This window comes from Eschscholzia californica, unplaced genomic scaffold (assembly GCF_041429995.1).
Source record: "Eschscholzia californica isolate CP2 unplaced genomic scaffold, dmEscCali1.0.p SCAF_5, whole genome shotgun sequence".
Taxonomy (NCBI): Eukaryota; Viridiplantae; Streptophyta; class Magnoliopsida; order Ranunculales; family Papaveraceae; genus Eschscholzia; species Eschscholzia californica.
This window is the reverse complement of record NW_028238472.1, coordinates 46,106,394-46,119,370: the sequence shown is the minus strand read 5'-3', so window position 1 is coordinate 46,119,370 and position 12,977 is coordinate 46,106,394. Positions and strand designations below refer to the sequence as shown.

Genomic DNA, 12,977 nt, shown 5'->3' with positions numbered 1-12,977 from the left:
TAAATAGTAAGAACTGTATAATAGTGCACACCAGAAGGAGCCAAATAAAATTTGTAATAAGCACAAGTTAAACACAAGCAAAGAAGGAATAACATGAAAATAAAATAAAAATTACCCAAAACATCGACTATTTGTATGAAACTCGGTAAAAATATGGCCAGCGCTTTGGGGAAAGCTAAATAGTTTCCGGGGTGAGGTGAGGTGAGGTGGAGAGAGAGTGAGGTGAGGTGGAGATAGAGTGAGGTGAGGTGGAGATAGATTGAGGTGAGGTGGAGTGTCTTTTTTTATTTCCCCTTAAAATTTATTTCCCCGGACAATCTCTAAAATTCTACATATTCCCATTAAAATTTCACACCCCGGAAATTATTTAACTTTCCCCAAAGCGCTGGCCAATATAAAATGACATAAATTGTTAAAATAGTCTATTTAATTTGATTGGTTTAGGAGCTCCATACATCATTTGATAATTTATATTCACATTATGCCGTTAGTTCAATAAATTCTAATGGAGGAAGAAGAAGGGCTTGTTACATATTTAGCAGACGAACTTATTGTATATTTTTTTAGTTTGTTTGATGCCGGTGACATTTTAACAAACACTATGTGGCCAATACATAACAAAGACTATTAAAACCCTAAACCAAGAGCAAGGGTCCAAAACTAATATTAGCTAAGATAGATTATCTTATAAACTAAATTTATATGGAAGTCAAATACAGAGGAATATCTTCCTTGAAACTTAACCATTAAAATTGGTGACGTATGGGGAGAGAAAACGTGGTATGATATTACAAGGAGAAATCGATTGAGTACGGAAAGAAATTTAACTTAATTTTGACCGTGAACCGAAGATTAATTTTCCTACTATTTTAACTTAAAAAAAGACTATATTTTAAATTTTTGAGAAGGGCTTCTAGGGTATACCCCGCATCACGAACAGTTGTATCAATTAAATTTGACGATTTTCAATATTTATTATTGCTATATAGTGGATACCATAATTTTTTGGTATTCTACTTATTATTTATTTTCTTTTATTTTATTTTTTCTTAAATTAGTTATTTTATGAGAGAGATTTCAATTTCTTTTTTTAACCCTTGCAATATCTTTTGTTTCTTTTTTTCTCAAATTAGATATTTTAAATAGGTAACTTTATTTCTACGAAGGACTATATTTTAATTTTTGAAAGGGACTCCTAGACAATATACATAATTAAATAAGGATGTTTGTCCCAGTCATCGTTTTCCCTTCTGTTTTATATAATAGATTGTAGAGAGAAAAAGAAAAGCAAAACTCTCGATCAAAAGTTTAACTGAAACAAAACTTCGATCGAGGGTTCGGCTGAAATTAAATCTCGATCGAGAGTTCAGGTCGAACTCTTGACTAAGTATTTCAACGGAACCCTCAATTCAGGGTTATGGTAAAGAGACAGAGTAAATTTAACCTAAAACTAATGAAAGTAGTAATAAGAAACTAAAGAAGGTGTTTTGTCGAGGGGAAAACAAGATTTTCCAAGAGTTTTTTATTTGATAACATATTTCTACTTATAAATTTTGAACTTTAATTATAGCCTCCGTTAGATGAAAATCCTAGATGCACCCACTACCTATAAAACCTAAGATGTCTTACTAATGAAATTTAGGGTGTTCTTCCTCATTGTATTCACAATGTCAATGCCATGTAAATGCAATGAGTCCGGGAGTCCAATTTAAAATAGAAAATCATACATGAAACTGATGTTGCCCGTTTAAAGGGTACTTTTGTCATAGGACAAGTTGTTGGGACAAAAATACTAAAAAGTATATTTTCAGGGGTATAATTGTCATAAAGTTGTAAATATTGCCAGGTAGGTAACAGGTGGAACAAGTGGGCTCCGTATTCACAAAAGTTAATAATTATCACTAGTGGGACCTAATAAATCCCGCAGAAAACCAAACGTTTTCAATTGAGCCGTTCATTTTGATATAACGTACGTATCTCTATGTAAAAACATCAAATTGGCGGTTAGGTAAATCTTTGGTGGGGCTGAAGCGGGTTTTATTAGGTCTATATGGTGCTGTTATTTATGTTCGTTAGAAACACAGTGAAAAAATAATCGATGGAAACGAAGTAAAAAGGGATTTTCTTTGAATTAAAGCAATTTTTAGAGAGAGAAAGTGAAGAGAAGAACTCCGATAAAGACCAGTCTATCTATCGCCTGTAATTTTCAAGAAAGGAAGAAAAAAAAGGGAGAAAATTATTTGAACGGTCTTTCTTTCTCTCTCTTCAAATTCTTTTTTTTCTCTCTCTGGAGTTTGTCAAATACAACAATGGCGTCGTTGCCTATTGTTTAAATGTAGTTTTAAACGATATAGTTGCCATTTTTATGTGTCAAATGGCTGAAAACTGCCGGCAACTAAAACGTTCTCGTCGGCTAGGGTTTTGTCATTTGGTGCGTTTAGATCAAAGTCCTACTTGATCATATTTGATCTATTAAGGAACGATCTATTTGATAAATTAGTTTTAGGTTTTAGGTATTTAGATCCGGTATTTTGGAGAGGATTATAAGAAGATTCCGGCCATGGCTGCCGGAAAAGGTAACCTAGAAAGGATCAAGAGATGTTTACGGACGGTTTTCTTTGTGTTGACAATGGTGGCTTCTTTATTAGTTCAATCGTTACCGATACTTGTTGCTATTGGTGATATTTTGGTTCCTTGTGTGTTGATTCCCAACTTTACGTGTGTGAAATGTTATAGTTTCAGAGAACATTTGCAGAGATATGGATTTAGGAGTTCTCTTGTTGATATTCCTCTGGTTTCGCTCATCAGATCTTTCGTTATTACATGTATGATCATCATCATCTTCTTTGTTCTTCTCTTCTATTTCCAGTTTCCTTTTTTGTTTTCTTTAATTATCTTCTCTTTCCTGTTTCTAAAACCTGTTTATTCTGCTTGTAAATTTATGAACAAAGAATCCAATGTTTCTTATTGAGGAAAAAGGTTTCCTTCTCTTTTGTGTCTTAAGTTTGGAAGCTCTGGGTCTAAGGATATTCTACTAATAATCATTCCTGAATTAAACTGGTAGTAGAAAGAAACTTAAAAAGGAAATATTTTTGTGCCATAATTAGGGTTTTGTGTTGTTTGGCATCAGGGGATTCAAGTTTTCATTAAAGTTTCAAGCTTGAGTTCATATATGGACTGCAAGCCAAAAATGTAAAAAAGTATTTTTTTCCCTTTTTTGCCTAAAGCTCAAAGCATCTCTTCAATTGAGAAATTTTTATGATTTTAAAGGTTCTTCGATCTTCCTTCAATTTCCATTAGAAATACAGAGAAGGCAAGGACCATTTTGGGCCTTTGGGGTTTGTTTCTAATTTAGACTGTCAAAGTGGTCCTGGGCTTCTGCTTGATTCTTTTCATTATCATAGAACTGTTCCAGTAGTTTTTGTGAATGAATTGAGTATTTGATAACAGAAATAGTAAGACATTGGTGATTTCTAAATCATTTTGTGAAGAGGTTTTCTTAAGTTCGATTTTATGTAGAAATTACTTCCATTTTGTACTGCCATTTCGGGTTATTCATTTTAATTTAGTCTATGTTGAACTTGTTTCTTAGTTTGCTTACCTATAAATTTATGGTGGTTATAGGTGTTTATTCATTGTGTGATAGCCCGGGGCTTTCTCATGGGCCTTACCTCGGCACTGCAACGCTCTGTTCCTTTGTTTCGATTCTCGTACTATCATTGAAGGCTTGTGTTTTTAATGCAAGTTCCGAGGCTGAGGCATCAACATCCCTAGCTAGGCGGAAACTCCATTTGAAGAAGTCATGGGGGATGCCTGTGCTTTTCTTCTCGTCATTAGTTTTCGCACTTGGTCATATGGTGGTTGCTTATAGAACAAGCTGCAAAGCACGGAGAAAGCTATTGTTTCACCGTGTAGACCCTGAAGCGGTAAGTTTATTAATTATTAATATGTATTCCAATTTAGTTATAATAATTACTTCTCTTAATTATGCATCTGCTATTCATATATTTTGAATTTCGAAGTAGAAAGTTATCTTATCATTAATTTTGACTTTTGAGACATCCTAAATGTTCAACTAGGAACTGTTTTTTTCATTGTTTGGGTAATTTACAACACTTTCTTTACTCTCTAACAGCTGGCTTAATACATTCCTGGTATCTTTGTTGTTCTTACTATTTTACATATTTTTTTCCAGTTTACTGCATGTTTTTTTTTGAATTTAGATAAGCATTTGTCTTGGTGTTCAAGTTTTAAGATATGCTGTTCTGTAAATTACAAATGCTCATTTCTCCCTCTCAATTATAGGTTCTATCCTGCAAGAATGTATTCTCTGGTTATCAGAAGGTCCCACGATCCCCCACACCCTCTGCAGGGAAAACACCCAAAAGTGACAGTGAAACAAGGCGAAAGCCTTTCGGGACAGCTCGCGATGAAGGGGAATTTTCAATTAGACTACTTGCAGAGAATGACAGCTTGTTCATTGCCTGCCAAGGTCTTACTCTTCATTACAAGCTCAGCTTCTCTGAATCACATCCTTCACGTACTTTAGCTCCAACGACGTTTCTTGAAGACAATGTCTCGCCCCGATTAATTTCTGGAAGGCTCAAACATGACAGACCACCTCTAACTGGTTCATCTAAAACACAGTTCCAGCATCTCCATAGGAGCTATAGTAACCAATTCCCCAGCTCCTCTCTATATGCTCCATTATTGGAGGGTTCTGCAACTTCATCCGTTTATTTCTCGGAAGAAATACCCGTTTTGAGCCTTGATGATGAAAATAAGATCTTGCAGTCTGTGAGTTCAATGGGAGCAGTTGAAGGAAATGGGCAGCTTGGAATTGTTCTTGTTCATGGTTTCGGAGGGGGAGTCTTTTCCTGGAGGCATGTGATGGGGGTTTTGGCTAGACAAGTTGGTTGTACAGTTGCTGCTTTTGATCGGCCAGGATGGGGATTAACTTCTCGACCACAGAGGAGGGAGTGGGAGGAAAATCAACAGCCTAATCCTTACAAGCTTGAAACTCAGGTGATTGTCTTCGGCTGTTTTTTACTGGCACGGGATTTGAACTTTGAAGTATTTCCACTTGGTTAACATTGCTCTTACTCTCTGTCCAATCACGTGGACACATATATGCAAGCTTGATACTTCTGTCACATGCTTATACGTGGTCTTAACTCTTGAACCATAGAACTAGTAATAAAAAAAAAAACCATAGAACTAGTAATTATGGCCCTTTAGGTTGAAGTTACTTGGTCACCATTTTTATTCCATATTAGATGTCGAGTAGAAAGCTTTCTAGCTTTTTCGATCTCTGATATATAAGATAATGATCTGTTATCTCTTGTGCTGATATTAATTGGTTTATGATAAAATTCATTTCCGTTCTGGTGCATCTTCAAAAGTCCATCTTTTGGAGCTGTTGATCTTTCTGGTATCACATTATTGAAGCCCACGTATCGTTGAACAATTTCTTGTTGAATATTCAATTTTGTTAACATCATTAAGAATTGCTGTATGAGTTTTACCAAACTAACATATTCATCGTGACTATAAATGATATATATATATATATACCGTGTTCAAATTTCAAAATTTGCATACCCTTCGTTTCACCAGGTTGATCTTCTCCTTTCTTTCTGTACGGAAATGGGGTTTTCGTCTGTCATACTAGTTGGTCATGATGATGGGGGCTTGCTTGCTCTGAAGGCTGCACAACGAGTTCGGACATCTGCAGGTGCTGATAATGTGAGATTCTGCCCAAGATTATTCTATCTTAATCAATTAGGAGTTACACCTCTGTTTGAAAATGTATATTTTGCTATAAATTTTCTTACCAGTACTAACTTTTATTTGTATTGCAGATTGAAATCAAGGGAGTTGTGCTGCTAAGTGTCAGTCTATCACGTGAAGTGGTTCCTGCCTTTGCTAGGATACTCTTGCGCACTTCTTTAGGGAAAAAACACTTGGTTCGTCCTCTGCTACGAACTGAGATCACTCAAGTAGTTAACCGGCGAGCATGGTATGATTGCACAAAGCTAACGACTGATGTTCTGAATCTCTACAAGGTAGATTTACAACATCCCCACTCAACACGAGACTACAATATAAACTTGGGTGTTTATTTTTCAAATTCATATTTGAAATCCGACTCAATCTAAATTGAATTCGAGTTAGTATCAGAGTGTTTGTTTTTTATTTGACTTAGCATTTGATTCGTCTGGGTGGTTGATTTGGGGTGATTTTAGGTTTACCGCTTCAGTCATAAAGTAAATCACTTCAAATTACTATTGAGCCCTTAACATAATAAGTCAGACTCTAAAGACAGACAAAAAGAAAACAAAAACCACCTTACTACACCTAGTATGTTTTGAATTTGAATTCATAATTGTAGTTTCCCCACTTAATTATTGACCACTTAATTCTTAAATCAGGCGCCCTTATGCATAGAAGGTTGGGATGAAGCGCTACACGAAATATGTAGACTATCATTTGAAACAATGCTCTCATCTCAAAACTCAGAAGCACTGCTAAAATCAGTTGAAGATTTGCCAGTTTTGGTCGTGGCTGGTGCTGAGGATGCTCTTGTCTCTTTAAAATCTGCTCAAGTCATGGCTTCCAAGCTTGTAAATTCTGTAAGTGTTCACTTCTTTTCACCACTTTTACAGGTCCAGGATCCTCGCATAAAATTAAAATGAGTTCCATTTTAGGTTCATTCAATGTGAGTCAGGAATCGACCTGAGTCAAAAAACTATTTGATTACACAATTATTTGTACATTTCTGAGACAATAAATCCTTGGACCTTGGTGTTAACAGCGGGGGAACATTATCGGTGGGACTACACTTACATTCATCCATTGATTTCAATACTATCTGGGCAGTTGGGCCTTATCCTTCTTGACATGAATGCAGGATCTATGGCACCATTAACAAAATCAAATAAGCCCAAGTTTTTTTACCATCTAAAAGGTATCGACTATCTGATAATCATGATTTTTGCAGAGGCTAGTTGCAGTATCAGGTTGTGGTCATCTTCCACACGAGGAATGCCCAAAGGCACTACTTGCAGCTTTGTTACCCTTCATTACCAGACTCATACCATTGTCATCAGATCATGAGCAAAGCTTGCAACAATAGTAACAAAGTTAAATCTTGCAACTTTTTTAGGGTTTTGGATTCATTTGTGTCTTGTTTCATTTACCTCAGGAGAGAGAGTAATGGGGAGCCAGACTCTCTTACTCTCTCTCAGTTGATTTTTGAGGTGGTGTTAGTTTGGGGCCAGACCCTACTTCTCCGGGAGGGTTTCTAGTGCTCTTTCAAATTGTATTATTTATTTTGATTTTCTATTTTTTTTTTAAATTATTGTGAGAGGGTTCATTTATTTAATGTATGTTGGGAGAATGTTATATTCCACAAAAGTGAGTGGAAAATATTATATATCTGTGTATATTTGGCAGTAGAGGTAATGTGTGCATTCTTCTATTATGTAAATTGTGTTTTTGAGGCTATGTTTCTGTATATTTTTGAAATGTTGTGTTTTGAGTCGAATGTATTTGTTTAGGTTATGATTTGTAAAGTGCAAGGTTATGGATGGGTGAGCGCAACCCAAAATTGGTCTTGGGTCCTCGGTTGAGAGTCTCCTGACACCTATAGGTGCCCTTCCCGGACCGACCAGTTTGAGGCCCAAAGCATTGCCTCGGATTGGGCCTGTCTGAGAGGGACTGTCCAGTTTAACAGGTCTCAAACTAGACCAGTCCGAGACAATGCTCTCTTAAAGCTCGAATCAACAACATCAAATCGGGTGTCGGCAAAGAAAAGAAGAAATTCTTTTGCCCTAGAAATCTAGGGCATATAGTGAACCAAAGGCATCAAAATCTTTTGCTGTAGAAAAGAAGAAATTCTAGGTCTCAGATCCACAAACGAGTTTGGATTTTCAAGCTCCAAATTCCTAGGTTTTCTATTTCCGGGTTGTAGGAAATGTTTGAGTAATTTTTTTTGCTTCCCTTTTGTTTACACCAACCTTCCATTGTTTCCGACGTCTTCTTATCTTTATCACAAATTCACCTCCACCACCTCCGCCATCATTCCCCTCTCTCCTCTTTCCCTTCTATCTATTTTGGGGGGGAGGGGGTGGGGGGTGGTCGGAATAGATAGAGAAGGAGAGAGAATATAAATGGTTGATGGAGGAGATGAGGAAGAAGAAAGAGGTAAAGGAGACAAATGATGATGGGTGGTGGCTAGTTTTGGGTGGCCCAACGATGGGGAAGTTTTTTGGCCTGGAACATTCGATAAAATCCATACATTTCGTTTAAAATTTTATACACCATCGAATTTGACAAACTCACAATTTTCCTATAAAATTTACCGCGGAAAATATTCTTCTTTCCCAAAGCACTAGTCTAAAACAATGTCTCCAATGGGGAAGTAGTATCCAGACCTGAAATTCGAAGTTAAATGACACTTAGGGTGTGCACCACCTTTTGGTGTAGTTGTAGGATATCCCTCTTAAGCCCATGAGGTCTTGGGATCGAGTCTCGGTGGAAGCATTTTATTACGAAGATTTATCCCATGTAATTATTGGTTTAACTTAGGCAGTTATTGTGTGTATAACATCTTAATGATGTATCAATGCCTTGTAACGACTAACGTAGATTGTAGTCGATCTCTGAGAAAAAAAATGACACTTAAGAGTGCACATAGCCAAACCAACTAGACTCTGATGGGCCAATGCTCCATGGTTGTCTCATGGGCTCCTTGCCCAGTAAAAAACAAAGACCTATAAAAAAAATCAAAATCAGATGAAGTAGTATAGCTAACTTACTTCCTATAGTACATTATCCCCACTTCTCAAACTAATAACAAACCAACCAAAAACTCTTTTTACGATAAGGGACTTTTCCCCTTACTCATTTCATCTCTTCAATTCACTCCCAAACCGAACCCCAAAAATGGCTACTCGTCTTCCCGGCCAAACATTCCGGCCAAATCCCCACCTGTGTGTCAGTTCCCGACGACTTACACACTCAAAATCAACCGGAATCTCCTTCACCCCATCTTCCAGAAATGAAAACATATCTATGGTTAAAACCCATAATCAAAATCTTATCAAGTGGGCAATTGGATTAAGTTCAGTTGACCAACAAAAGTCTACAGAATCAACGGTTGAAATTAACCGGGTAGTGGATTTCTTGTATGAGGATCTACCTCATCTGTTTGATGATCAAGGAATTGATCCGACGGTGTATGATAGACGGGTCAAGTTCCGTGACCCGATTACTAAACATGATAGCATTGATGGGTATCTCTTTAATATATCACTATTGAAGAAACTTTTCACACCGGAATTTCAGCTTCATTACGTCAAACCGGTAATTTTTTTTTATCCCCATGGCCATGGTAGTGTTAGTTTTTATCTTAGTCAGATCTTAAATCTGACTTGAGTGAGGTCTGAATTGATTTGAGTTAGATTTAACACTGCTTGTTTTGGTTATTTTGGTTTAGACGATTTAGTTTCATACATTAGAAAACACCACCTATGTCTAATTATTTTAAGAGATGAGGTGGCGACGACGACCTTCGCTGGTGAAGACAATGAGGTGGCGAGAGAGATGAAGTGGAGGAGACAGATGATGAAATGGAAGAGAGAGTGAGACATGAGGTGGCGTTTATGTTTTTAAATTTTTGTAATTCTATTTTGGCCCCCAAGGGTAGTTCCGGAATTTTGGCCCCCGAGGCTAGTTCCGGAAAAAAATTGAAAATCTTTTGATTCATGGGAGCCAAATCGAACTGCTAGACACTTATAGATATCAACACGGCGAGTTGGTCACAAATTGGGGGCCAAAACAGAATTAACCTATTTTAATAGCTTTGATATGATTTTGTAATTTGTATATGTAGACAGGACCATATGAAATAACAACAAGGTGGACAATGGTAATGAAGTTCATAATTTTGCCATGGAAACCTGAACTAGTCTTTACAGGAACTTCAGTCATGGGTATCAGTCCTGTCACTCAAAGATTTTGCAGTCATCTGGTAAGTAATATTCTGACTCATCCAATTCGGACTCGTCACATTAGTACTAATATATCTAAATCTGATTTATCTGTATTTGACTCGTCCGAGAAAGAAATAGTTGTGAGATGTAAATATTCTTCAATCATTCTTAAAAATCAATTTAACTCAACTGGACCTAGGATGACATACCCCGACTCGAACATTTATCATAAATCGTATTAAGTGTACGGATTAGACTATCCATATTTGGAAATATGAAATTATACAATATGAAATTTCCCACGACTCGAATCAGATTTCAAACCTGAAATGTGAAGAAACAGGGTCCTAAGGCCTAAGAGTACTAATTTATTTTACGGTTGGTTGTAGGATTTCTGGGATTCCATTGAGAAAAATGACTATTTTTCGATAGAAGGCTTACTAGATGTCATAAAACAGGTAGAACAAATCCTTCTTTCATATATATATATACATATATTGCAACCTTTAATTAGTTTTCATGAAAGTTTGATTTTGAAGTTTGAAACTCTCTTTTTAGTTGAGAATCTACAAAACTCCAGACTTAGAATCTCCCAAGTATCAAATACTGAAAAGGACAGCAAACTATGAGGTATGAACTCATTTAAACAATTGAATACAAGATTTAAACACTCTAGTCTTGTTTGATTAGATGTTTTTAAGATGTGAAAATGGCAGGTTAGGAAGTATTCTCCCTTTGTTGTCGTCGAAACAAAAGGCGAGAAGCTCTCAGGCTCAACTGGTTTTAACGATGTGGCCGGGTGAGTCGAGTTGTATATGTGTGTGCGTGTGTGTGTTACATATCGATTGTTATAATTCAAATTTGTTTTAAAATTCAGGTATTCTTCTTTATTATTGTTAAACCAGTTGGCCCAACTCTCCTTGAAACTAGCTTGCCAAGAAATGATAGCCCAATATTTGTCTACTTTGCAAATTCTGATGCCCAGACGATGTGGGATATAGTGGTACTAATACCTCCCCTCAACGTCAGGGTTTGAGACGGCACTTCCCTCCATATAGAGCTCAGGTCATGAAATCCTGACCTGCCATGAAGAACTAGGCTCCCGTACAATGTTAAGTCCATTAGCCTAACTCTCCTTGAAAACTAGCTTTCAAGAAAAAGATCGGCCAAGACATATCTATATTTCTCAGTGCTCGCTGACATTGCATGGCCCAACAAGGGGCAAATCATCCATTCAGATTGTACCTGATAATGTAGTTTTGTAGGTATATATTTGGCAGGAACTCTTCAAAGGAGAAAATTCCAATGACGACACCCGTATTCACTCAAGCATTTGATTCTAAACTATCAAACGTATCAATCCAAATTGTTCTCCCATCAGACAAAAACTTGAACAGGTGAGTTTCTTATTTTATCTCTTCCCACTGTGAAGTGGCTGATTTTTCCCTTATAAAAAGGAAGTACATTGTTAAACTTATCTAATTATTACTCCAACATGGATATTTGATCAGTCTACCAAACCCAAATGGAGAAACCCTTAGCTTGAGAGAAGTGGAAGGAGGATTTGCTGCAGTTTCTAGGTTTAGTGGAAAACCTAGCGAGGAAATTGTTGAGGAGAGAGAACGAAGGTTACGCGATGAAGTAATCAAAGATGGTCTAAAACCTAAAGAAGGTTGTTTGTTTGCTAGATACAACGATCCTGGTCGAACTTGGAACTTCATTATGGTACAAACACTTACCCTTTTCTCATATTATTTGCATAAAATTCTCAATCTGAGTTTTCAATGATTAGAGTAGGAAGATGAAGCATTTAGAGTACTAAGTGAGGGTAGATTGAGGTAGTCTAAGTTAACTTAGTGAGTTCTGTTGCAATGGTGTTAGAGTAGGAAAATGAAGCTTTTGTATCACCGAGTGTGAGTTGAGTTGGTCAAAGCTATTCTGGTAAGCTCTTCGGTACTGTAAGGCATGACGTGAAGGGTTGCATCCGATCACGTCCAAAATGCACATATTCAGAAAAGGAAAAAAAGAAAAGGGAAGGAGGTTTAATCTATGTTTGAAACAATCGCTATAATAGAACAAACTTTTGGTTTTTAGTAAGCGTACAAGTTTGGGGGTTACCGCTTTTATATTTAGGAGAAACCATTAAATCGAGACTACTCGCCTAAAATGTATATTCATGAACTAAGAATAGACAAAAACTTAGGGTCTAGCACTCCTTAAGTAGAGTACAACTATTACATAGACTCTGAATGCCCTGGATATATATTTTTTTCAAAAATTTATTAGTTTATCCTGAACTATTTACCTTCGTTTTCTATACCTGAATTATGTTTTGGAATGAATTTGCTTGAAGAGGAATGAAGTGTTGATATGGCTTCAAGATTTCAAATTGGATTAGTTAGTGCCAAGGTGACATATCATTTTTGTTTGATCAATTGAACAATTCTATGTTATTGGCATCTCTCAGCTACCATTTTTATGTTTCAAATTCAACATAACTTGTACCATTAGTAGTTATATTTCCAAATTCTATCAGTTTGTATATCGAGTAATGGAAATTATTCTTTTACAGAAAATACAAATATTTATTATGGATATCGGAATAATGTTAAGATCAAGTTGTTACGAATAATGGTCACCTTTAGAAGAAGTTTTTTTTGTACGCATCTCTTGGAGTGTCATCTGTTAAATGTATATTTATTGTGGGAAAAAACATGGGACGATCTTGCGCTTGTTCTCAGAACAACACGGCTGGTTGCAAACCCAACTAAGAGTTAAATATTTGATTGTAGTTTGTACTTAATAAATGAATTACATCTTGAAATCAGAAAAAATTTCAAAGAATACTTTTCAACTGTGTCAGAACATATCAGAATCACATGGTTTCTAAAAGTCTTCTTTTTAAACGATAAACATTGTATTATTTATGAAACAAAGTTTACTGAACGGGAAGTAAAGTTACAACATCAGAGTTAGAAATTA

General features: G+C 36.2%; 2 protein-coding genes across 3 annotated transcripts; both read left to right on the top strand.

Annotated features, from left to right (window-relative positions):
- Positions 1–1,943: 1,943 nt before the first annotated feature.
- On the top strand, positions 1,944–7,506 carry LOC147539754 (uncharacterized). Its single transcript, XM_086640377.1, has 7 exons — positions 1,944–2,825; positions 3,625–3,926; positions 4,306–5,025; positions 5,617–5,745; positions 5,862–6,065; positions 6,432–6,632; positions 7,001–7,506. Exons 1-7 carry the CDS (start codon positions 2,561–2,563, stop codon positions 7,133–7,135), a joined length of 1,956 nt encoding a protein of 651 aa, XP_086496503.1. The 5' UTR covers positions 1,944–2,560; the 3' UTR covers positions 7,136–7,506.
- A 1,317-nt stretch (positions 7,507–8,823) lies between these two features.
- On the top strand, positions 8,824–12,590 carry LOC147539753 (uncharacterized). Of its 2 annotated transcripts, none has more exons than XM_086643317.1 (8): positions 8,824–9,366; positions 9,896–10,033; positions 10,385–10,453; positions 10,554–10,625; positions 10,712–10,794; positions 11,261–11,392; positions 11,507–11,720; positions 12,349–12,590. In XM_086643317.1, the coding sequence occupies exons 1-8, from the start codon at positions 8,947–8,949 to the stop codon at positions 12,391–12,393; spliced, it is 1,173 nt and encodes a 390-aa protein (XP_086499443.1). In that variant the 5' UTR covers positions 8,824–8,946; the 3' UTR covers positions 12,394–12,590. The 2 variants fall into 2 exon arrangements, with proteins under 2 accessions (XP_086499443.1, XP_086499444.1); XM_086643318.1 differs by having other exon boundaries at positions 8,887–9,366; positions 11,914–12,590.
- Positions 12,591–12,977: the final 387 nt, after the last annotated feature.